Source organism: Lineus longissimus, chromosome 13 (genome assembly GCF_910592395.1).
Source record: "Lineus longissimus chromosome 13, tnLinLong1.2, whole genome shotgun sequence".
NCBI lineage: Eukaryota > Metazoa > Nemertea > Pilidiophora > Heteronemertea > Lineidae > Lineus > Lineus longissimus.
This window is the reverse complement of record NC_088320.1, coordinates 7,218,170-7,243,849: the sequence shown is the minus strand read 5'-3', so window position 1 is coordinate 7,243,849 and position 25,680 is coordinate 7,218,170. Positions and strand designations below refer to the sequence as shown.

At 41.8% G+C, this 25,680-nt stretch overlaps 1 protein-coding gene, 1 long non-coding RNA gene and 1 other non-coding gene across 3 annotated transcripts; 2 read left to right on the top strand and 1 right to left on the bottom strand.

The window, feature by feature from the left end:
- Window positions 1–306: 306 nt before the first annotated feature.
- Window positions 307–2,079, top strand: LOC135498240 (uncharacterized). Its single transcript, XM_064788456.1, has 4 exons — window positions 307–368; window positions 928–1,121; window positions 1,485–1,509; window positions 1,945–2,079. Exons 1-4 carry the CDS (start codon window positions 323–325, stop codon window positions 2,025–2,027), a joined length of 348 nt encoding a protein of 115 aa, XP_064644526.1. The 5' UTR covers window positions 307–322; the 3' UTR covers window positions 2,028–2,079.
- A 9,030-nt stretch (window positions 2,080–11,109) lies between these two features.
- On the top strand, window positions 11,110–12,210 carry LOC135497617 (uncharacterized). Its single transcript, XR_010448948.1, has 3 exons — window positions 11,110–11,212; window positions 11,783–11,855; window positions 12,151–12,210. It is a non-coding gene; the product is annotated as an uncharacterized LOC135497617 (long non-coding RNA).
- Window positions 12,211–13,823: 1,613 nt separating this feature from the next.
- On the bottom strand, window positions 13,824–13,895 carry Trnac-gca (transfer RNA cysteine (anticodon GCA)). Its single transcript has one exon. It is a non-coding gene; the product is annotated as a tRNA-Cys (tRNA).
- Window positions 13,896–25,680: the final 11,785 nt, after the last annotated feature.

Here is a 25,680-nt window from a genome sequence, read left to right as displayed (position 1 = left end):
CCCATGACCGAAGCACTACACCATCACATCGATGAGAAATATCCAGATTCAAACCCATGGCTTACGTACTTTAGGAGTTTATCCCAAGACTCGAACCCATGACCAGGCATTACACCATCCACAAAATGGAGTTGCGGCTATTTTGTGGCCGTGTTAGCCCCAAGTTTTTATTTTAGGATGACAAAATGATGGCGGGGTCAAACATAATGGTCGCTCCCCCATTGCGCTCGTTGCTTTCTTTGCACAAAGTCCAGTAAGCCGACTTGGCTACTATAAAACCATTCCGGCTTCACAAGATGCACATACTAAGGTATTCGCGAAGATGAAGCAGATCGCTGTTGTCGTTTGCGCACTAGCGTTTGCTGCAGGTATGGTGAATACTTTAAAAGGGCCATTGGTATTATTAAGGGCAGTATAATCAAGCTGTCCTTCAATTTCACAGTCACAGTTCCCAGGATTGAATGACTCACATAAAATGGAACAATTCAAAAACTGACTGAATTTTATACCCGCTTTTCCGATTTTGGTTCCGACTGGACCCGAGTGAGGCCTCCGTGCAGAAATTTTTTGTGCGGATCGATGCACTGTGATGCGCTGCGCGGTGACGAAAATCTATGCCTCGACGCCTGATACCACTAAACGTTATCTCGCAGTGGTCGCCGCGGCGGTATAACTACATTTAGTTCGACAGCAATGACTTTATAATCAAACATTGCTATTTTTGCACAAGAGTCGGTTTAGGCCTATTGATCCCAATGCAAGCTGTTTCGTGGGGTCGATGATATCAATATTAAAACTAAATCTCAAATGCTTTTCCCCGCGTGTTTCATTTGTAGGTACATGTATACATGTAAGAGCAAAGAGTAACTAGACTTTTGAGGTTCCAATTACAGCATACAGTTTACTGTTATTATCTTTTACTCTCAGTCGAGGCTGCCTTCCCCTTCCCGAACTGGGACCTAGACTTCTGCCCGATAGTCGAGTCCGACAGCCCATGGAAGTATACTTTCTATCCCGAGGCGGAACGTTCAGCCATAACCGTCTACCTGACCGGCTGTCGTGACGGACCGTGCACGGAGGAAGGAGCCAAGCGTGTGTTTCCTGACAATGCGAAATTGGCGGTAAGCTTTACAGTGACTGCCCCTCAAAAACGGTGTAAAGTGATGACTGATTTCCGGGATGCTAAAAGTTTGCAATGTCCTAAGGATAGGATGTCCGACAAACAAATGATTCTTGAAAATTCCACGAGTCGCCGATTCGGACCATCTTCGGACCCACAGCGCCACCAAAGAAACGACACAGAACCAAAGCCACCGTATTAGATCTCCGAAATCTAACAGTTGTATACCATGTTTACAGTGGTTTCAGACGACCTTCACAACTGCCATAGATTCAAACCATTAAACCACGGCCATAACGTACAGGAACTACACAACTTTTGTCCAAATCAAAATGCGAATCGTATCTTATTTCTTCTTTTTTAGGGTCGACTGTGGGACATGATACAAGGTAAGCCGTGTTTCCACCAAAGGGAGTTTACGAGCACGATAGCGACTCGAAATCTAGATGGCTTTAGAGTGTTGTCGGGAGAGTTTTCCTGGACACTTACTGAGGAATCCAGGTTGAGAACGCTGATGGATTTTGTAAATCATAATATAATCGAACATACAAATATGAATGGTCCACGAGCCGTTTTGTAAGTCTACCTATAGGTGTCACTTTACCACCAAGTCAAACCAGGATGAGGTAGTTATTGAAAGCGCCGCGCAAACGAGCGATTACACTCGCTGCGACCTACGACAGAGCAGGACAACCTGCCGATAGTGGTTGAAATACCGCTGCTGATTGGTTGCTATTGTCCGGGCTCCATCGCATTTAGTAGCGACTAAAATCATTTGCAACGTGGCACTTTAAGATACATGTATCGACGTGCATTTCTTTCAGGGCGAAAGTCTGTCCCCCTCAATGACCCAAGTTGGTGCTGCTACAAAAATGAGTCTGGAAAGAGAGTTTGTCCGGGAGAATAGATTCGCATCCATCGTCGATTTGATATTCAGTAATAAATTTGTCTTAACACTATTGCTGTCTTCAAAGGTTTTCTTTATGGTTGTTAACATTGTTGAGATGATTCCTGTTGTTAAAGGGAATGGCAAGACACGTCTGCCATACGCACAACGCCAAGGACCACCCTTTGGAAGCAACTGCCACCTCTCCGAGTCATTACCAACGACCTCTCCGAGCAAATCTAGCTATATCTAAACAAGGGCCTCGTGCGTATGGACTGTACATCTGACTGACAGTTTTCTCACTGTGACAAGGCTATGCCAGGACCACCTTCTTCTTCAGCGTTCAACCTGCCTAAGTAAAACTATAACCTCAGTCCTGTGGCGGAGATGAAGCGGCTTGTCGCCCGAATGCCAGGACCACCAAGGAGCTCTGTTTAGGTACTTTTCAATCCGATGTTGCATCTCTTGTTCCTGTATTTGAGCTGTAGTTGCGCGTACGGGATAAATCGATGAGTACATTTCAACTGTACAATGTGAAAGCGCAAACGCTGAAGCCAGAGTTGCAACATGGGTTTGAAATCCCGATACGAGGACTTTGTGGAGGCGAGAATTGCTCGGAGAGGTAGTTGGACATACTAGAGAGGCCTGACGTCCTCGGAGAGCTAGCAGCTGCTTCCACATGACGTTGACTGTTTGATATAATCTCAAGAGATGACTAATCTACCGATACGACGTACGTCTCGTCGATTCTGCTGAGCTTTGAAAAATAAAATTGATTTGGATGGCTCTTCACAAGAGCCAGCACAGATGTACACAACAGAATTGTTTTTGCATGATCATATTTTCATACTGCAAAACAAACCTTTTGAGACATGAACGTTTTCGGAATGCCGAACGATGGACATATTCGCGGCAGAATATTTTTGCGAGTCGATGCAAATGTTTTCCAAATAAAGTAAAAATTGCCTATTTTGCAGTACATGTAGAGCTCCTTGTGTTGGCGCTGTGTGGTGCAGATGTCTTGATATAGTCCACCCGAATTCACTGTCATAACGCCCATATACACTAGCACATTAAGATGAGCATTAATTAGAGCAGAGTCATTCAAGAGTGTGAAATTTGTGTTTGCTAATGTTGATCATGATACGCGCTGATTGCGCATGGTATGTACGCGGTTTCTTTAATCACCTTTTCGTATAATGGGGATCAACAAGGCCGAGGTGGATGCAATCCCTTACCTCTCTGTGAAAACATGACAATAATTACATGGAATTCAATTTGAAAAGCAAGAGATATTCGCGGCAGTTTATTTTCGCCAGCATCACTCACTCACAAAAATATCCTGCAAGCGGATTTTTTTCTGTTCTACAGTAACTGAAAATCTCAAAACGTAGGCCTTTGACTTATGATAATAATACAAAATGTATGTACACTTACTTGTAAGAATACATAGAATCAGATGCGTCACTATATACACTACTAATTATCAGATAGTCGGATACATATGCGGGCCAATGGTCATTGCAAATTTAGCTTCTCATTAGGAAATGATGAGATCGGGGTTAAATCATACTTCGTATGGCGAATTACATCGTATCATAATTGTCTGTGCAGAGCCCACCCCAAATCAACGATTTCCAAGAAGTGCCTTGCACTTAAACCAGCTGTCCTACTCGGCGTGTCCATACATATCATTAGGAGTAACCGGCCTGATTCGGATTGGATGTATTAAGGAAGTTCTAAGACGGTTCTAAGCGTTCATCAAATTTATCTTTAAGGGTAAGTAAATGTATGTTGATAAATGGGACAAAATGTTTGTCCGCCTGGAAATGAACCCCCATACTTACTTACTACTTCTTACGTATGGCTATTCCCATCTTTCCGCCAAAACGCAATCGGACAACAACATATTTTCTATTCATAGTGACACGACAACTGTGTTACTGTCCGTGCTCTCTTAAAAATAGAGGTTTTTAGCCTCTAAAAAACCCATTTGGGGGTTTCGAGCCGACACAAATATGCCGGCACACCGTAGAGGTTTTTCAGGGTTATGAAGAACACGGCCCTTTACGGCTTTTCACGGGCTTTTCACAAACTCAAAAACCCCTAGGGGTGCATATTCCTGTTGGCTGAAGAACCCAGAAAGATTTTTTCAAAAGGCTCAAAACCTTTATATCTAAGAGTGCGTCTAGAGCCCTTTAAGATGAGCATCTTGTTACTAAGCCCCTTGGTGACGGCGAGTGGACCTGCCGGGGAGTTGCCATCAAGACGCAGAAAGCGGGAAAATACTTATCAGCCGCGGTGGTCACTAGACAAAGGATTTTCGAGTTGTTCTTCACGGACATTTAACAAAAATGTCACCTTTTCCGTAGCTTTCCTTAAAATACTTTGAAGGTGATTCACATCGCAGGAAATGCATTTTAAGAATATGAACAAAACAACAGAGAGGGCTTTTTGCGAAGAATTAGTTTTCTAGAACACTTAGGCCTACTAACGTTACAATTCGAAAAAAAACCTAAGGGGTTTATAGACACCTATACAAAGGTTCAGTGTGTTACCGTGAAAAAGGAAGAATTCAGTGAAAAAGCGTTCTGCAACTGAAGATTATACCATGTGCAAGGACCAGGAACGGTCATACAGTCATGATTGCTAATTGCTCTCGATAGATTTGTTATATCAACTTAGTTTGTTATATCAACATGCAAGTTACTAGATGTTCCAATTCCATAATATATTTCGCAGATTGTTTCCATCAGCTGCATCAAGTCAAACAGTATGTTGAACTTTGCAAATTATTATTCTTGATTAAGTGGGATCTTTTTGAAAATTCATTTCATTTTTTAAACACTTTGAGCAGATTTTCCCTTCAAATTTAAGCTTCAATAGCACGTGCGAAATGGTGGAGTCTGACCTGGAACATAGAGCTCCAGCTGCTGACATCAGCCAAGAGGGGAACGAGTATCGGGCCGAGATGAAGACACGAGAAGAGGAGAAATCTCCACCAGAAAAACAAGATGGCGACAGGATGAAGAAATGGATTGTGACTTTGCTCTTTTGTTTACTCAATGTCGGAGGAGTGAGTACAAATGTATTAGGGAGCCTGACGGAAGACATTTTCGTCGAAACTTACAATCTCCAATCAATCCTTGAGTCATTTTTAGTATTGAACTGGTCGAAATTAGGTGTAAGAAACAGTAGTTCTATTGAGAGTTTGTCCAATGATGGTTTAGTGCAACAAAAACTAGTTTTGGGTGATATCACACAGCTGCCTTGTAAAAACCCGTCTGCAAATTAGGCATGTCACTGTGGCGTTATACAACCTAACCCGTATTCATACAACAATGTAGCACAAACAATATTCTGTGCATATACATGTAATATAATATCATCACATTGGGCATGATAATTATTACGATCTCATTACCCCTCACATTGTGCGTGCATGTGACCTTTTCTTTTCGTTAGATATTCTAGTTATGGTTAGGCAACCATTAACCGCTTGGGTTGGTGCAAAATATGGAAGCAGTCAAAAAGCATTTAAAACCACATTATTCGTTATCTAATTTGAGTGATTTTAGCTTCTGGAAAACTTTTTGAGCTAACTTGGTCATTTCAGAAGCTGGTACGGCTGTGTATGAGACAAGACCACAATTGATTTTTTAAGCCTATTAGCAGTTAAATTGTCAATGTTTGACCGCGACGCATCAAATCCTGCGTGGGGTTGTGAATCTGAAATTTTGATATGATATTCCGGACAGTCGGGCACTGGCAGAAAAATATCAAAACACGCCCCCTATTACCAAATTAGCAAAATTCGAAATTAATTTTTTCATCAAATAATTTCTTTATATCTGTAGACTTGCACCAACAAATATTTTTTCAATACCTCTCCAAATATGTACTTGAGAGTTAAAAACATGCACTCGTCTAATTGATAGGCCTCGACCCTCCAACCTATGAATATTCATTAGTGGTCTTGTCTCGTATGCTAAAGCGCGTAACAAACTTATTGCAAATATTCTACGTTTTCCTTTCTATTTGGACGTGTATGCTTCATTTGATGCGACTATGGAGAAAAATAAAGAAAGAGTCGACATTTTTCAGTAAACTTTGTTCGAGTCCCAATTAAAAGTATCGGGATTTATATACATGTGCATACATGTAGTCGGCCCCTGAAATCGTTTATTTTACTAACTCTACAGTCGGCCACCTTGCCATCCACTCATAAAATCCAATCAGCAAAAACATCATTGTTTCCTTTCATTCTTAACTGATCTTTTTCTCTCCAGGGAACAGTAATAGTTGTGATAGGGAGTGTCCTTCTCGACCTTCAAATCATCACAATGACCAACTCTTCAGAAATCGCCTGGATCTTCCCCTCAAAGTCACTCGGATTACTCGCGGGGGTTGTGTGCATTAAACTCTTCCTAAAAGATTGCCTGGAAGTTGTCATTATTGTGATGTCATGGATTTTTGCTGTGTCAATAAGCTTGACGTCATTCTGCACGAATCTGTACGTCCTGATTGCCTTGATGTTCGTGCAGGGGCTGTCGGTCATCAGTATTTGGGTTGGTGAGTAAGCGCCCGTTGTCATCTACCAAAGAATTTCCAAAAAGAAACGGCTTGGTGACTGTTAGCAGAGTTATTTTATCTCAAGCAGTGGAAAACTTTACCTCATCAGAAGGCCTATGTTTCATCCATACTCTACGTCAGCTGTATGGGTGACAAGTCTGCCACTTCCGAGCATGGCATGACTTTAAAGGCGAGGGTTGGATATTCCATTGGCTTAGTTAGCGGATTCGGCGGAAATCTCTTGACGATTCTTGTCAACTTGAAATAATCTTACTCTGCTTCCTGCCACGGAATAGCGTCAATTTTCTTGTCAGAATATGCTCAATATCTTGTTAGGGTCTACATGTATGTTAGAATCTGACTAGCAGTTCCGAAGATCCGAATTACTAGTATATACACTGTACATGTGAAGTGTACCTCATTGACCTTCCACGCTCATAATACAACCTCGTTCACCCTGGGGTCATTGCGCGCTCCTATGGTCACTTGCACTACCCCTGGTATCATGTTGAGCTAAAACATATTTGATATTTGATGTAAATCAGGTGTAAATAACGTTTTGACACTTGGCATATTTATGGCATATTGAATCGGAAAAGAGGGCGACTTATCAGTCAACATAACCATTTACCCTGATGCGAACACAAATCAATTGACGGCCTAATAGATCTTCATGGTCACAGATAATTTATGAGCTAATGCTGATATGAAAAAATAATTGCCTCTACAAGAAAACCGCATCATTTAGTCGGGCCGTGCGGGCACTCCGAGTAAAATAGAACCGTCATTTTGAAACAGTGCTGACACGTAGTGCCCGAATAGACGGGTCATAGGGCTAACTCACTACGTCCCCCAAAGATTCTGGCGGTGACGAGCGATATGATTGGATATGACGTACACGAGTATCCAGGGTCTAGTGGTGAAGCCAAATGCAAATCATGCAGACCCCGGTGCAGATGTTGCTTATAATGTTTCTCAAAACTGTTGCCTTTTCAGGTGGGACGCTTTCAATGGCCGCCATCTGGGGAAAGGAAAAAGCCACCGCCCTCTATATTCTGTCGTTCGGACTATACTCCGGATTCTTCATTGGGCCTGCACTCTCATACAACTTTACCAGCAAACATTATGGAAAGTACCTCGATGAAAAAGGGAATCATTTAGAAGTATTCAATGACACTATAACGTGTGCAAATGGGACAAATATTACGGCGGTGGACTGTTTCTCCTCCAAAGCAGAAAAAATTCAATGGAACTTATTCGTTCTGTTCTTAATGATAGGGGCGGAGGTTGCCATATCTGGTACGCTGACCTATATTGGTTGTTTGTGCCTTGGTGTTGAGAAGTTGCGGCTAACGAAAGACGGTCTTGATGACAGTGGTAACCACAAAGTCCAAGCAAGGCCGTGTATTGCTTGGTTCCTGATTGCCATCGCTTCCATCGTCCAATTCATCGGCGATGGCCAAGTTAACAGCACAGTCGGTAGCTATTTAAAGTCGTACATCATGCTGTACATGGACCTCTCCAGTTCACAGGCGACCATCGCTGCCTCGGTTTTCAACGGAACTTACGTCGCCTGGGCAGGCATCGGCGCCTTCTTCCAAAGGCGCTTCGGGCCTACTTGGTCTTTCTACATAATGGCTCAAACCAACATCCTCGGCACAGTTATCATGTTCTTTAGCGAGAAGCAGTTCCTGCCATTCTGCGTTGGAATCGCTTTCCTCGGCATCGGGCTTTCCGCTAAGTCGTCGGCGCTCATTTGTTGGGTGTCTGACAAGGTTGGGATGGTTTCCCACGTGACCTTCGCTACCTACGCCGCCTGGGCCTTAGGGGACATGTTCCAGGCGACGCTGATAGGAAACCTCTTCGACAGTAATCCTCACTCTTTTGCGTATGTTTTAATCTGCGGTAGTGGTTTATTTTTCCTTTCATTTGTCGTGGGACAATTTGGGTATACACTCTTAATGAGGGAACCAGGGGATTCGGCCTGTAGCAATAAGAAGAATAAGAAAAACGACTATACCCAAATGAACTAATCTAAAAAAGGGTTAAAAATGAGGAAAGCATATTAGCTGTCCAGTGAACTTGACTTGGGGTGATAGTGTACACCTTGTGAACAAGTTGATTCTAATCAACATGCTACATGTAATGACAGAAATTACTCCCCATCAAAAAGGTATCCAATGTTTGTCCTTAGGACCTTTATTTGGTTATACATTCAAGTGTTATCCGAACATAAACCAACACGCGCACGGCCTTGTTCTTTCCAGAATGTCTCGATCAGACGTTGTAGACAGGCATACTGATACCCTGATGTTAACCAGTAATCTGGAAATGTCCACCAAACTTGCCCGGCCCCTCCCCAAAAGTGCTTTGGTTTAAGATGTCATTAGCATCCTCTTTTTCTTACGGGTGTCGCGCAGTTCTTTTAGTGCCACGTTTCGCAAATCTCCCGAAAAGCCTACGCTAACGCCGATCTCATTTTTTTATTCTCATCGGCATCAGGAGCTCTAACAATGGGAAGGGCGATTGGTAGACGTTCAGGGCAGAGACCTGTATTCATCCACGACCGGAAGTGTGGCACAGTCACATAGAGCTTATCAAAATGTCAAGTTGTGGTAAATACATGGCTGGGATGGACCAAAGTGGAATTAATTCTCAATCTGTGGTTGATTCTTAATCTACAGAGTCAGGCCATCACAGAAATATGCTTTTTGATAATATATTTAAGAAAATGTGGTCTCACTGGTCAGTTTAGAACTTGTACTTTGACAGGGTCATATCAATGCGCCAGTGACGTTTTGATGGATATGGTGTACGGAAATCTTTTTTTCTCAGGCAATCGGTATTGGAATTTTTTAAAACTTCATTATGCTATTGGCAAAGGGTTCTTCTTGACACATATAAAATTTTGTGCAGATTGATTGGTCCAATGAGTATTTTTTTTACCAAAACCTATGCACAACAATGTACACGTAATGTACACATGTTTTAATAGAGGACTCTGGCCTTCAGTTATCGAAAATTATCTACACAGTGGAAATTAAACAATGTAGACGCGTTGGCGTTCCGGGGATTTTGCGAAAACCGCCGCCACCCGCCCACGACACCACCATATCCTGATTCCGGCCTTGAATGTGATGATCATGATCGATGGTAATACGCGCCCACATTGTGTAATTTCAACAGTGTAGATAATTTTCGATAACTGTTCGAGATAAAATAAGGTTGACCCGGCACATTGGTTCCGAACGCCACCGCTAACCGGTATAGCGGTGGCGATGGGAATCAATTGGTTGACCCGCCCGTATACTCAGTCGGGCCTTTCTGTTACGCATGCACATTAATAGGTAACCAAGCCGTAACCAAGAGAGACTTGTGTACATGTGTAACCGCCACGCAAAATCTGGAAATTTTGTTCCGATCTACCCGAATCTAGTTCGAACTTCTACCAACCGCGGTGCTGATTCAATGTATTCGTAACTTTTAATTTGTGATAATCTCCTTATAGCATATGTAACTTCAAGTACATGTTAAGGTAAAAGTATACTAGTATGTACATCATATGTATAACAGACACGTCCCTATTTTTCATCGATACATTACATTTCTTCATGTTCAGTCCATACGGCCCTACGGTTATTTAACTGTAACCATAGAGTAATTCCAAGTCGCATTGGACCAACTGTTTTTATTGTAACTCCACATTAAATACAGAAGAAATTTGTTGACCATTTACTTTTTGCATTAGCATTTCGCCTCCGAGTAAATGAATAAAAGAAAACTGTCTCATCTGATCCGATGTTATTCATTTCAAAAATCTACATTTTTTGCACTAGATTTTCATACTGCCACATTGTCAGAATTATTATATTCAGCGATTTTTGCCCTGCACAAGCTGCATGCACAATCGACAAAAGGTTAAGCCCTGCGCACTCGACGGTGATTGAAAAAAACTACAACTATGCTGTTGCCTTTGCCCTGCGCACCCGACAAAAACTATACAGGCTTGTAGCAGGCCGATGTTGCCCTGCGTACTCGACAAATTCGACATGACGGTGTTCAGCGGTCTTTATTGCCCCTCGCACTCGACAAAAGCTTCAGGTGTGCAGCAGACTTTGCCCTGCGCACTCTACAAGAGCTTCAGGTGTGCAGCAGACTTTGCCCTGCGCACTCTACAAGAGCTTCAGGTGTGCAGCAGACTTTGCCCTGCGTACTCTAGTATTATATTCATGTAGATGGATCCAAAACGCGATGGTGTCGGTAACGATTGCTGTCTAATATATCTTCGAGCCATCTGTAGCAGTTAAAGCAGAGCGCAAGAAGTCGGTAATGTGCCCAAGTCTTCTTAGGCGTTCTTAAGCATTATCCTCTCGCCTTGAGCAAAAACCACTGAAAATCATGACAGTATAATTCGAAATCATGAAATTGTGATTTTTCGCCCTCTGGCCGCGAAGAGTGTCCATTATCTCCGATGACGCGCACGAAATTAGGCTTCGTATAAAAACAAGATTTAGGTTGGGCCGGTCACACTTTGTCAGGAAAAGTCATCCAGGATATAACAGAGAGCATCTCCGTTGTTTGAGAAACAGTTCAAGATGAAGTTGACACTACTCTTGTTCTTCGCAGTCCTTATGGTAAGTACATCCACAACAAATTTCACTACGGTAGTTTGATAAAGTTAATAGGGAGGTTTAGGAATGTACTGTTCTGAATAATGTGGTCCGCCACTACCTAGAATTTCAATCAACATCTTTGATGACGTTGGGTTCTCCAACTCCGGCATTGAAGAAAGTTTGCCGGTATTTTAGGAAAAGACAAGTTTCGAGTAAAATGAACCATACGCCACACGTTTTTCACTTCAGTGCCTTTTTGTGTGGGTGTGTTGGGGGTGTCGTTGTCTCCAGGTTTATAATTTGTACCGTCAGGAAACTGGCTTGATTTCTAACTAACTAAAAAAAATACGACTCGTAACGTCTGAATTACCAGAGTCTTTCAAATAAATACATTTATTTGAAAGACTCTGATAGTACCGATTTACTGTCATACAGAAGAGATAATAATGTACACTTATCGGCAGTTTCCTGAATTAAGTTGTCCAGCCTGGCGCTTCCCTAAACTAGACTTCCTTTAGGTCTGACTGAAAAAAAAACAAAGAGAAAAACGCAGACAAGATGCAGTACAATCTTTTCTTTTCCGCTCTACAGACTGTTGCGGCTGTCTGTTGTGCCGAGGAAGATGCAGAGGTTGAGGCTATCATTGACATTGATGAGGAAATGGGTGAGTAATTCCGATCGCATTGGCCAATCAGAAGTCCTCTATTCTGCTGCACCGGCGCAGACTACAGAATTGCGCCAATCGCATCATGCGGCGAGTACAATGTATTCTTGAAAGTCGTCCGGTTGATTGATTGATTTAGACTGAGAAAGTGAGAGTAAACGATATCACTTTTATTTTCTATAGCTCCTGAGCGGACGAGAGCCTATTTAGACGAACTGTTACTTTTAACACTAATTGATAACGCGGGTATGATCAAATATTTCTGCATCATTTGTTCAACTTGAATTTCTTCCAGAATTGGCCGCAATCCAGTCAGTGCTGTCCAGACACAGGCGATTCTTGGGTGGCGGTGGTACGTTTCTTAGTCAAGCTTATTGTTACAAATAGTGCACGCTTCGCAACGCCTTCGCAAACAACGGTTAGAGACTGGGTAACAATCTCTCGCAGTGTGTCGAGCATGTGTGGCAACCCATCATCTCTGCCGACGTTCGATATAATGATTTTGATATTAACAACGATCTAAAGCATCATTTCTACCACATCAACTTTTGAACTCATGGTGTTTTTAATAGAAGTTGAAAATCTGCATCAAAATACTTTTTAGCATAACACAATGTTTTAGAATCTATTTGAAGTATCATTACGCGTTCGCAGGAAGAAGCGCACGTGTACAACGTTGAAAAGGAGTGATGGTTGACCCATCAGCAATCGACCTTCCGCTATTTGAAATAGTTGTATATGTTTTGATGCAAACTGACCTTGAGACAGCACCACCCAGAGTCCAATGCATTTTCCAATCGATTCTTCGACACCGTGTAAAATGCAACAGTTTTTCATGTGATATTCCTTTGATAGGAAATGCTTGAGTATGTACGTGTATGTACGTAAATAAAATATTTCTTTTACCTTTTTTGCAGCTAACCGTAAGTACCATGGCCTCATTTCTACCTCGAAACAAACAAAATCACATAGCATGTTTCGGCGAGATTTGCAAGCCTGACTACACGGAAAGGGTTGATCCATCAGGATCAAGGCAAACCATGTTAAACAATCCTCTTATTTGTGTAATCTCTGATCACACTTGAAGAGAAAATAACACCAACGTGTCTTCACATTTGGCCTTAAAGGAAGACAGGCATGGGCCAGTTGGCTAGATTAAGTTACGCGAGGTTGCCAATCGATGTCTAGTATACTAACTAAAAGACCTACCCAGTCACTGTAACAAACATTCGTTCGAGGGATTTTTTCACTAAACCCAACCAGATCCTATTATCTAATCGTGAGTGCATATTGATATTAGTCCGACGGTCATCAATTGGACCCAAGCTCATGCCTGTAGTCCCCTTAAAGACCGCTACCAACAGATCTTTGGGGGACCTGGTCAGCCTATACCTTTTAATCTCGGCATCAATGAGTACATGTACGTATAGCAGTGTTCACCTATGGTATTCTCTTTTTCAGCCTTGAGCAGCTATCTGTCCAACTACTTGGGAGCCGCTGCTAAGAAGACAGCACAGCAAGGCAGTCAAGGAGGTGGACATTATTAAATAAGCCGCGAGCCAGACATGTAGAAATCGTTAAGTAGAAGTAGGGACACCGGTGAACAAAATAATCCATGCCGAAGAAATTATCATTATTCATCGGAAACGTATTCGACTACATGTATTCGATGTAGCTGTGCTCCCGATGCAGCCCGATTTCGTCATCATATTTATGTTCGTCAATAGCCCGAGGCTAATACCACTGCGTGCGGAGTGTATCACTGAAAGGCACTTCCAGTTTAGAATGACTATTTCAAACACCTTTCAAAATCAAATTTGCCTTTATACATGTATTTCAAATTAGAAATAAAATAAGTCAAGTGTTAATTTCGTTTTATTCAGTCTCGTTTTTGGATAACGTATGCCTCACTGATAAACAAGAAGTCGAATTAAAAAAATTCAGAAGCCGGAAAACAAAAAACCTATGAGGGGGCACCCGGATTTGAACCAGGGACCTCTCGATCTGCAGTCGAATGCTCTACCACTGAGCTATACCCCCAACACGCTTTCTACAACAACAAATGCGTACAATATATTGATATTTCAGATGTGCACATCTGCAGTCGACAGCAGCTGCAATCTGCTTTTGTCGCTTTTGATTGGTTACAACGTGATGTTATCAATTGTACGAAGGCCTGTTATCATTATTCGATAAGTGTATAGGTCATGGATGGACTTGGCATTTTTAAGTCAATCCATCGCAAGTAAAAGCGCTGATTGTACAAAATGCAGGTTTTTAATCCGAGGTCATTGGTCTCTATAGCCTCGCATTAAATCCGTCATCCAATATTTTGGTAGGACCTTTTTCAGGGAACAATTCTTGTTAATTCAGGCAGTTTACTGAAAGACTAAAGTAAGCATGCTTATATGTGTGGATGCTGGACTTGGCTAGGTAGGCTGGACGAGATGAACTGCCTTTCACTAGAAACAAGACATTATAGTAAGGAACCACAACAAATGACAATAATTCTACATTGGAATGGTATTTATTGAAATATGAGGTGATCAGCATCAAATAGATAAAAACAAGTGTACACATGTTACATTAACGTTTAACAAATGTTTTTGGTAATAATTATTTGGAAAAACATCGTCTTTTCTGCTGATAATTGCATATTTTTCTATGATTTGCATTAGGTCTAACTAATTTCTTGATCAAGAGGGTAAGGCTGTTTTGATATTAGATTCTGTACAGATTCACGTGCTTGACAAGGTGATAAACATCAACCATTTTGGCTTCTAGCAAACCCCAACCTCCAGACCAAATTGCACCCCGGGTTTCACTGATGTCGATTTGGTCTGTCGGCGGCCTAGATGGCCGATGACAGTTGTTTACGTCGTTCAGCTTCAAGAGGTAAAGTGTATGGATACATGGCTCGAACACAGGTGCAAAAATGCAACATGCATTACTTTCCTGAGGCAATATTTTGTACAGTCCAATAAGAAGCCCCGAATCCTGCTTCTTCGAGACTGTCATAATAATGAACCAATCACAGGGACGTATTGTAAATTCTGCTTGAGGAAACCGTGAATGTACATCTTCTCAGTGTTACATAATTCAGACTGACTTTTTGAGGTATTTTTCTATTTTATTTTCCCCCTGAAAAAAAGAAAACAGGCGTCATATTTTTCCGCCGGTCTCTCGTGTAATACATGTAGTACTTTTTAATAGATTCTGTCCTTTGTCCACTTGTCCTTTTGGTCCAACATAATATTGATTAAAAGAATATAATTAAGATATTTTGTGATTACCCAAAAGAAATCACAGAATGATTCAGTTGAAATAGATCATTCATATACCATGTGTGTTTCAAGCTGTAGGGTATGTGTGGTGGTATGCGTGATTCAAGCTGTACATGTATGCGGGTAGGAAATTCATTGGAAATTGTATCGCACATCAACGCCTGTTTGACATTGCTTAGTACCCACCTCAGGGTCCTAACCTTCCGTTTGTTCTGACGCTTCTCTCTTCCACCTCTCATGTTCCTCGGCGGTCATCTCGGCATCGTGGTCGACAAACACGATCTCCCTCTTCTTCCTCTTCTTGACTGGTTCCTCGTCCTCCAGCTCGCGGGCGACAGCAGAATCGTCCAGGAGATTCTCTTCACGCTTTTCCCTTGCTGAGAGAAAAAGGTAAGCTACATTAAATCACGAAGACACAAGAGTGTTGACCATATTGGTTTTCTGTCGATTCTCGTAAGCTTAACTGAAAAAAAGGTTAGTTCATCAATTGCATCCTAGGTGGCAGCACTAAATAGAACAGGTTTGGCCACCTAGGAGCATGTAGATGAACTCAAATAACTGGACTTTTAATGGTATATTCGGTTTATTGGTTTCAAAAAAAGATTTCTTACCGATTTCTTCTATTTCTCTCTTCCTCCTCACTGAAAAAAACCCATTCATTTAAAAAGCTTTTGTGCAAGATGTTTTGGGCTACACGTGGGCAGGGAGATGCGCACTGGGCATGACATCGGAAAAACCATTTATGGCAGTCGCCCCGCCTCAGTTCCATCCTGAGTATCAGTCACTTGACGGGCGGCTTGACCTGGAAAGATCGTGCTCAAGCGCTATTTCGATGAAATTGGTTCATCAACCAATGCTTTTCTGATCAAAACAAATGCTTTGGGTTTTTCAGTGGTGCAAATTGGGATTAAGATCACTCGAAATATCGCACCGAATATCATATCTTATCGGCTGAAGTGAAGCACAGGGTCTCGTGGTGATCACATTAACGTCAGGAAGGAGATTAGAAATTACCCAGAACACCTGACGCGACCACGCACAGATGTAAACTGTACGAGGAGGCGCAGCGTCATACTTCGTACAATTTCGTTGATAAAACTTGCCTTGGTCATCAGCTTCGGATTTGTCGTCCGGATCTTCAGCCGATCGCTTTTCTCGATCTACAAAAAATATCAAGGTTTCGTAGCCAATGATTCATATAAGTTGTTGAGTGATTAAATGGTGTGTATGATCATTCTGAGATTAACGGACGTCGATCTCCTTAGAAACGATCTATCGCGCGGTCTCTGTCTCGGAGAAAATTGATAATTTGAAAATCGTATCATGTGAGATTTTCGGCGAAACCTTCACAGTGAATCTGGTAGGTCCGCTTATGTCGATCTAGTTGAGACCAACTGCTGGTGTCGTTGGTTGTGGACTGTCCCAAAATACTTAAATTGCAATGTAAATATAGTGTCGTTTTCTGTGTAAAATACACTACGTCTCGTTTTGGCGAGAGCGAAATTGGTGCCACAACCGACTGGGTTGGTACGAAATATGGAATCTCAGTCAAAATCACATTGCAAAGATAAGATCGAGGTGTTTTAGAATAAAAACTGATACCTCAGTGTCAGTATTGATTGCCTCACCAGACACTGGCGACTGCTCGGGTGCCCTGTCACGACGTCATTTCGCCCTTAACCTCGGCGTGGCGCCCACCTTGGTTATGGCCTTCATGTTCGCTCTGCGCTCGTGGTATTTGGGGAGACAACCAATACCTCCAACACAGTATACATTCCTAATCCTTTTTGACATTGGACTTGACTCTCTCTCTCTGGGAAGTTGGTAATGATAAAGCAATCTGACAAAACTGCGCATGACGCTGCCCTTTCCTTTTCGTCTTCTTCGACAGGAACAATTTCAGTGCAGAATGAATGAAATTCTGTGTTTCGAATTAATCCGTATTAAAGGCGAGTGGAGTAACAGATAACTTACGGTGTTCTTCCACATACTCTATATCTCTTCTTTTCCGGACCGCAAAAGGATTACCAACTGGGGGAGCTCCCGGTAATGGCTTCCCATCCGGACCAACACTCTCCGTACCAAAGGCGACATTCACCTACAAAGAAGTTGATGGTAGGAGACTTTTTATAGAAGTCTGTCGAAAATCGAATCGCGCTCAGTGTCCTTGCCCGAAATCAGAACCTTGTTTATGTATATAATTATCAGACCCGACCAAAGGAGCATTAGTCCCACGAAAAAGGGATTTGATACTCACCACTATAAAGGCAAGAGCGGAAATCAATATACATTTCATCTTGAAATTTTCTGTCTCTTCTCTAGGAGCCGAGTATAAAATAGACACGGTTAAGACTGACTCGTCAAGAAAACAATCCGGCTTTTATACCCTCCCGAATTTATCGTCCACAGGTAATTTCTCATAATTTCTTACATTGTATTAGCATAGAAGAAAGTTTGATAGGGGACCTAGTTGCGCGGTTGAACCTACGACGTGGCATGGGAGGAGAAACTACGCACACCAAAAATAATAAACCTGATTTGATATTCATTTCTCACGTGGGAAGGATTTATTAGGACTTATTGTCTATTTTTCCGATAGGCCTTTATTTATCATAAAAAGAAAGACCCCAAAGCGATGCGGATTCGCAAAGATTATTGCCGAAAATCTCCAGATAAATTCATTTTAATACCTTAAGTAGAAAATGTAAGTGCATGGACCAAGCGCGATTAGAATTATGTTACAATGTCCAACGTTTCACACTGGAACACACGGTAGCCAGTGGCTATTTTGGTGCGAAACAAAGTTTTAGTCTGGGATACAATAAATTTGATATATTTTGTAAGTTTCAAAGGCCTACATATGCTGACATTATTGTGAAATGTATATCCTTTAGTTTCACCGCATAGTCAAGAAACGGGAAAAATAATGCACAGGGTCGGTCGATGACATTCATGCTTGGGTTGCGACACTAGGGCCGTTTACGGAACAAACCAAACCATATTGGACCAGACCAGACCATATCACATCGCTCACGACGGCATCAGTTACATGGTCTCAAAAAGACGTGCCGGTGTAATGTTTTTGAGTGTTTCTATTTTTGAGTGTTTCCCCTCATTGTTTGGGAACGCTAAAAGATAGATTGACAAGTTTTTCTGTGTTTCCCCCTATTGAAAAGTCATGCTCTCTCTAGCTGCCTATTGTTTGGAAACACTGACACATGGGAAACAACCACAGATGTTACACCGGTATCTTTTGTACCAACTGATGCTGTACATGCAGTTCCATCTTCCGACGCCAGATAGCAGCACTATAGTCATTTGCAAGAAACCAGCGTATTTAAAATTGGAAACTGAAATATTAAAAGCCATGGGTGAGGTGGGGGTAGTGGAGGAAAATAGAGCTCTGGGTGGGTGGTGATGGAGTGGTTTGTAAAACGCCGATTTTCGTCCCAAATCTCCCTGCAATGGCCATCCATACACCCCCGCTGAATCTCTGTTTCAACTCAACAGAGCTGAACTATTTGATATTTGATATGAACAACAGTCATCCGCAGCTATTTGAAGAATGCGCTTTCTAATTTTGTGATCTTTAAAGAATTAAAATCTTAATTAACTCAGGTAAGCATCAAGGTATAAAGTTTAGAGTACGATTCAGTTTCATTTACAGATGTAATGAGTTTGGTGAGTGGTGCGTTTCGGTCCCGGCCGTTTGCTCTACATATAATACAAGCGCCCCGTAAACGAGCAATTTCAAACGCTACGACCTGCGATCGTGATCGCATGCAACAAAAATCCCTCGTTTGCGGTTGTCATTGCAGGTGCCTGCGAGAAGAATTGCTGATCACAGCTACCTGTGCGATAAAACCCAATGATTACGCCCCAGCCAGTCTGGCTTTACCCCAGACTCGCAGAAAGTTCTGATTGCATCGATCATCTACACTCCGGACGCAGTGGACCGGCCTCGTTCCACACCATAAGTAGATCCAATAAGGATAACGCAATGGACTGCCCAGGGAGTCTACGATTTTCTCGTAGTTCGCAGCGATTTTGATCGCTTGTTTGCGAGGCTTACGATCTCTGCGGTTTCCAGCTGAGAAGGGTATAAGGGCGAGACTCCGAGGCTGTCAATTCGATACCGCAGCGTCCGGGGTGTAGGTAGATATCAGATATCATATTTGTGCCTATCAGATATGTAAGAGGGGTCTTTTTGAGGTCGCGCCGCAAAGTTAATTTAAGACTGACCAGGCCCTTCCCACTAGCTAGGCCTACAGCATAGGGGATCGAAGTCATAGTTCACTTCGAACGCCGAATTGATGGCTGGTATACACCTTTCCAGAAATGGGGCGCTGAGTGTCCGAAATAGTGATGTCATGAGGGGAAACTAGGCCTTATGGTGGAGGGACAAAGGGGATAGTCATGGTTGACCCACACACTTGAATGCCTTTATTGACGGGCAAGGGGGGAAAAGTTAGTTCCAATGCAAGCCACCAATTTCGGGAAGCATGTATAACGTGCCTGTTTTTTGCAGTGTTGGTATTACCACGGATACACTTCATCCGTGGTATTAAACACCGTGACCACACCCCAGGGGATCTTTTACTCGAATATCTTAGATAATTGATTTCTCTAAAAGAACATTAAAACATAATCTAGTAAGATCTTGACATGTTTAACGAATATGGAAGACACAACTTATATCATATTTCTTTTGCCTTGGAGAAAAAGTCGAGCGGACATTCCTGCATTCATTGGAGCCTGCAACTGTACAAAAAAACTCGCCTCGAACAGTTTTATGGAACGTCACAATTGCAGGTTGCTGACAAACAGAAAATAAACTATACCCCCGGGACTCGTGGGGTTTTGCTTTGTGATCATAAAATTACCCCTTCAATTGTGTGACAAATTGCGACAATGGGCACGCGAACGCGAGATGTCCACGTGCTGCTTCATTATCACGCTTCCTGGTATCGCGGTCTCTCGGGATTGGAAAAAGAGCATAGCCAGTGCTTTCATTGTGTTGTGAGATGCTAGAGAAATTATTGATTTTTAGCATACATGCAGCTAGCTTTACAGGGCCCGGCTACATCTCAGCTAGCTATTGCTCTGTCTATATGGATTTAGCATTGCGAGGGCACCAGCGCTCTGATTGGTAGAACCGCGACAGCCTGATGCGACATTTGGATAAAACATTGCGCTGTATCAAAGGACACTAAACCACCTGGCATGGATAAGCCACAAAAGTCAGGTGAGAACCAACCCCGATTATCATTCTACAAAATGGATGGATCTATAAGATTGTATATTGATTTGTGACTTAAATTATCTGGATTTTGTTTCGATTTGATACTTCGTTTCAGGATTTTACAGCTGATGTTTTCATGTAGTCTGTATCTGTCATTATGCATGTGTGTTTGTTTACAATTTATTTTTGCCTGATTTTGGCCTTATTTCTGGTAATTGGTCAGTATTCGAGGTTTTGTCTGATTGACAGTTAAATAAAATTACGAATGGGACATAATGGAAATGGTTTTTCTTGGATTGAATGAGCTGGCAGTGATGGGGAGGGGTTCGGGGTTGGGAGTTACGGGTTGTGGCAGATCCATGCTCGTTTGCTGTATATTCTAGACCAAACCAGTTTCGTTATGGATTGCCCATGAACATTTTGTTTCACAATCCGGAGGGGACATCCTGGAATTCAGTAACTTTTCTGGCATGACATTGGTCATTAAACTATCAATTTGTCAATGTTTTTTTTTGATAAACCTGGTCAGGGCCAGGACAGAGAGAGAGTGGGTCAAACGAATCGCTGTTTTTCTAAGGGAATCCCGTAGCTGTGTATCAATGGTTTTAACATGGTGGTATACATAATTCCCGGGCACATTCAATTTTCCCTTTTTCCTAGCCCCCAGATCAGACCCCTGGCCCGTGCCTCTTTCAGGTTAGAGGTTGGGTCTCTTCCACTTTCTGTTTTGTCAAATCTTATTCTTGGACACATCTAGATCTGCTGTAACATCTGGCCTTCAAAAGGACAATCAATATACAATATCCTGCATAGTGTCATTCCATTTATCATCTTCTGGATTTTTTCTCTGCCTGTTTTTAAGGTCCAGTCTCATTCGAAGACATATCTGCTCTTACATCTGGCCTTCAAATGGCCAATCAGTATATACAATATCATGTCATTCCCTTTGCCTAAATCTCTTCTGGATTTCCTCTCTGACCTGTTGAGACAAACAAAGACCCTAAAAAGTATCATAATGAGGTTTTTTCAGCTTTGAATTATTAATATTGACCATACAATTAGTCTCCTTAACAATATCACCTCATGCCTGTATGTCAAGTTCTTGATGAATGTTTCCTAATTTTATGCATTGTATTGGCTGGTAACCATGGTAACTCAAAGGCACTGTGTTGGTATGATATGGTAGAGTAGAAGAAGCATACTTTGCTTAGGGTCCCCGTCAGGCAATGGTGGTAAACGGAAAATAGTGACATTAATTATTTCAAAAGTAGTTTGTGGTACTTAATCTACTGTTTCTATTCCTCTTTAAAAGTTACAATGTACAGTATAACCCCTCTATAAAGGACACCCTCGGGACGGAAGAGGTGAGAGAAGTGTCCTGAAAAAAGGGTTGCCCTGAATAAAGAGGTCAAATTGAATGGAAACTACTAATTTTGGACCAAAACTAGTGTCCTCAATAGAGAGGTTGTTCTTAATAGCTAAACTGATGTATGCGGTTATAAATCTCAAATTTCAAGTCCCAGCTTAGCTGGCATTGTACAACCACAGTGGTACAACCGGAATTCTTGCTCCATGGGTAGGACACTATCACAATCAAAAATGTATAGATGTACTTGATCTTCAGAGGAGCGGTGGTCTCATAGAATGTCTTTGTCTCTTTGGGAACCAGCAGCTGGCTGACTTGTTACCTTCTCATGCTATGTTTCATTGTGTGACCTGTGAATATTTAATTGGTAAACGATTTATATGCATGTGGTATGGTCTGTTGTACCGTTTGGGCGTCCTGAAGCTCATGGTCTTATCAAACTCCCTTTAAATGTAGCCTGGGTATATGTAGGCCTACATGATGATATGCAAAAACCTTGGTGGTCATGATGCCTTTTGGGTTGCATGTGAATATTCATGATGGCTTAATCAGAATACATTGCTCATATGCAGGCAATTTGTCAAATGTCACTGTCATATGAGGCAGTTGTTTGAAATATTTGTTTGTACTCTGTCTATGGCTTTTTAATTGTTTACTTCCAGACCACAAAATGCATTTTGTGAGCTGCAGATCATGAAGAATGCATAAGGCACTATAATAAGTGCACCTTCAACTAATTTCCTAGAGCAGAAATCCTAATTACCCTTAACCTTTGTGAGTGGATGATATTTTCCACAGTACAGCCTGTGACCTAAATTCTGTTAAAAAAAGACGAAAAAGGAATAGTAGGCTATATACTACATGCATGTAGTATACAGCCCACTAAATTCTTGTTGAAATTGAACGATTTCATCACCTTGAGCTGATCAAATTCAGTCCTAACTCTTGGTTGATTCATTAATTAACAAGTAGAGAGCAGCACTATAAAGTGGTTTAATATACAGTAGAACCTCTCTATTAAGGACACCCTCGGGACTGACAAGTGCTGTCCTTAATAAAGAGGTCAAATTGAATGAAAACAACCAATTTGCAGGGACCAAAACTAGTGTCCTTTAGAGACGTGTCCGCTAAGGGTGATTACACAAATTTAACAAAAAAAATCCTAGTCTCTTTGCATCCTTCCTAAATTATCTTAAATACATTCCAAATCACAATTGACAGCCCGTAAATCGCGTCATTGGCGCATCAGTGGCAATGACGCGCTACCAAGCATGTAGGTCGCGTGTAAGTTGCGCGTAATACGCAAAACATAGAGAGATAAGCACTTCACTAGTGCGTCATTGACGCACAACTACATGTAGGCACGCAACTTAGCACGCAACTCAAACGTTCGAAGCTGGACGGATGTCGCTTGTGACTTGGACTGTACAATGAAATATGTCGTTTCTCATTCACTTCAAATTAGAAGCAAAATTTTAGTTGTTTAGGTTTCTTTAGGCCAGGGCTGTGAGGGATGCAGCCGCTGTAACTAACCACGAAAACCATACAGAAAATGACTTTAGAATGAATATAAATAGCAAGTCCTGGAACACACTAATGAAGTTATGATATATAATTGCCTCATTTATATCATTTTGTACTGCGAGTGATAAACACGTGATGAATTGCACTTGGAGTAATAATAGTAATGTCACTTAATGTCTTTGAAGTGGTGTGTTAACCCATTGGGACCTGTTCGATGACAGGCACTGTTTTCACTATCACTAGAAGTGCACATTGGGGTAAAACAGATAAATAAACATTTAGAGTAATTATCAGGTTTTCAATGACCTTACTCTCAAGGTCTTATCACTGCTCTGATTCACCATTTGACCACCAGGGGGGCCAAATCAAACAACGTATAAAGTGTTATTTTCCCTTTAAAGTATTTTTGGGTTGATTGCCATAGTTTTATTTATTTGTTGCTCTTATGACCATGCGGTTTCGCTGTGGTTTAAATTTGACTAATATTTCCAGGTAAAATTGTATAAATTTACCATTGACATTTGGTTGTGACTATGGATGGTACATGCCTTTCTTGACCACATGGTACATGCCTTTCTTGTTACTTTCAAGACAAGTCAATTTTTCAAACAGGTCAACACATGATCCATGGACCATTTCCCGACTGATTCGCAGCCAAATAAAATGAAATGGCCAGGGCCATTGTGCTCACCTCATGTGGAGGAAAGATGGATAAAGAGCATGGTATTGTGTCATGTAGTGTTAGGTTTGATGTAGGTCCAAGCAATTACAATTTCCCCAAAATGGCCAATTTACAATACATTCGACCTCTGTGACCTTGCAAAGTAGGTCAAATCAAAGAAGACCCGGGTGACACATTGAATGGTTGTTAGAATTAGATGTACCTATGATATAAAATTGGTGGCAAGTCATTACTAGGAATAATGGCATTTTGAAGAATTTAGGATTTGGCCCCCTCCCTGGAGGCCAAACGGCAAATCAGATCGCACCAAACTTCGGTACCTGAGATCACCTGACCAAGGGGTACATGTGTACTTAATTTGTGATCAATAGTCATTGCAGTTAAGAAACGTGCCATAGTTACGGCCTGACGGCGAATTTACGCCATTTGACCTCTGTGACCTTGACAAGAAGGTCAAATTAAAAACCTGTGTGACATATACTGTATGGTGGTTAGATGTACCCATGATATCAAATTGGTGGCAATCGGGCAAGAAGTTAAGGAATAATCACATTTTTAAGGTTTTTGGATTTTGCCCCCTGGTGGTCAAGTGATGAATCATATTGGACCAAACTTCGGTCCCTAAGATCACCTGACTAAGGGGTAAATGTGTAACAAATTTGGTATCAATAGCCATTGCAGTTTAGAAACGTGCCATCGTTACATCCTAACGGGCAATTTACACCATTTGACCTCTGTGACCTTGAAAAGGAGGTCAAATCAAAAACCCGGAGGATATATGATGCACCTTTGCTAGAAGTACCTACCATATTTTTTTCAAAATTTCCCGACAACTATTAAGGGAGATATTGCATATTTTCACTTTTAACGTTTGGCCCCCTGGTGGCCAAACCATGAAACGAATCGGACCGAAACTTGGTCTCCAAGGTGTCATTACATAAGGGTACATGTGTACCAAGTTTCAACTCAATAGCTCTAACAGTTACGAAACGTGCCCTGCTAACGGACGACGGACGACGACGACGACGACGACGACGACGACGACGACGACGGACGACGGACGCCACGGTATGGGATAAGCTTACCTCTGCTAAGAGGTGAGCTAAAAATTTTAGCCGAAAACAGCAGGTGTCCAGTATTGGTTGCATGAACAATCAAAGCAATTGATTCGATAAAAAGCAGCTCGATTTGCATTACATTTGTTGCCGTGTCAACAGCGTTAAGGCCTTTGTATTGGTTGCAGCTGTTCTGAACCTTTACCACTTAAAACCAAATGCCAGATGATCCTATCGAAAATTACAAATGATAGATTTTGATGGCGTGACTTTACACATTCACATAGGAAAAAGTACACTTTGCTCCTTCGGTGTCTGAAAATATCTGACTAGCTGGTCAAGTGACTTTTGATACTGGCAATAATATTCAATTTTCAAGGTTGGTATGTTTCACAAAAGTTTTATTGCTTTTAGTTTTATTTTCTTGGCATTGAACAGTAAATTTATATGAAGAATACTTATTTTGAATGCTTGTAGGTTAGATTATCTAGAGGATTAGCGGCGTACTTTGTGTAGTGTTATATAGAGTAGTCTGATGAGGCAGTCCTACTGTGTTATCTCAGTTTGGAGAATTGCTTACTGACTGAATCTGCTGGTGCGAAGATCGAGCATCCAGTGCGTCCTTCAAGGACCCTAGTCTGCCCCTTACTACTCCCCAGGCCCAGTGTCCAA

Excerpts from the sequence above, each read along its gene's own strand:
- LOC135498240 (XM_064788456.1), top strand. The coding sequence starts at position 323 with ATGAAGCAGATCGCTGTTGTCGTTTGCGCACTAGCGTTTGCTGCAG. Across the intron at positions 369-927 it reads CGCACTAGCGTTTGCTGCAG|TCGAGGCTGCCTTCCCCTTC; the intron begins GTATGGTGAATA and ends TTTTACTCTCAG. Across the intron at positions 1,122-1,484 it reads CTGACAATGCGAAATTGGCG|GGTCGACTGTGGGACATGAT; the intron begins GTAAGCTTTACA and ends CTTCTTTTTTAG.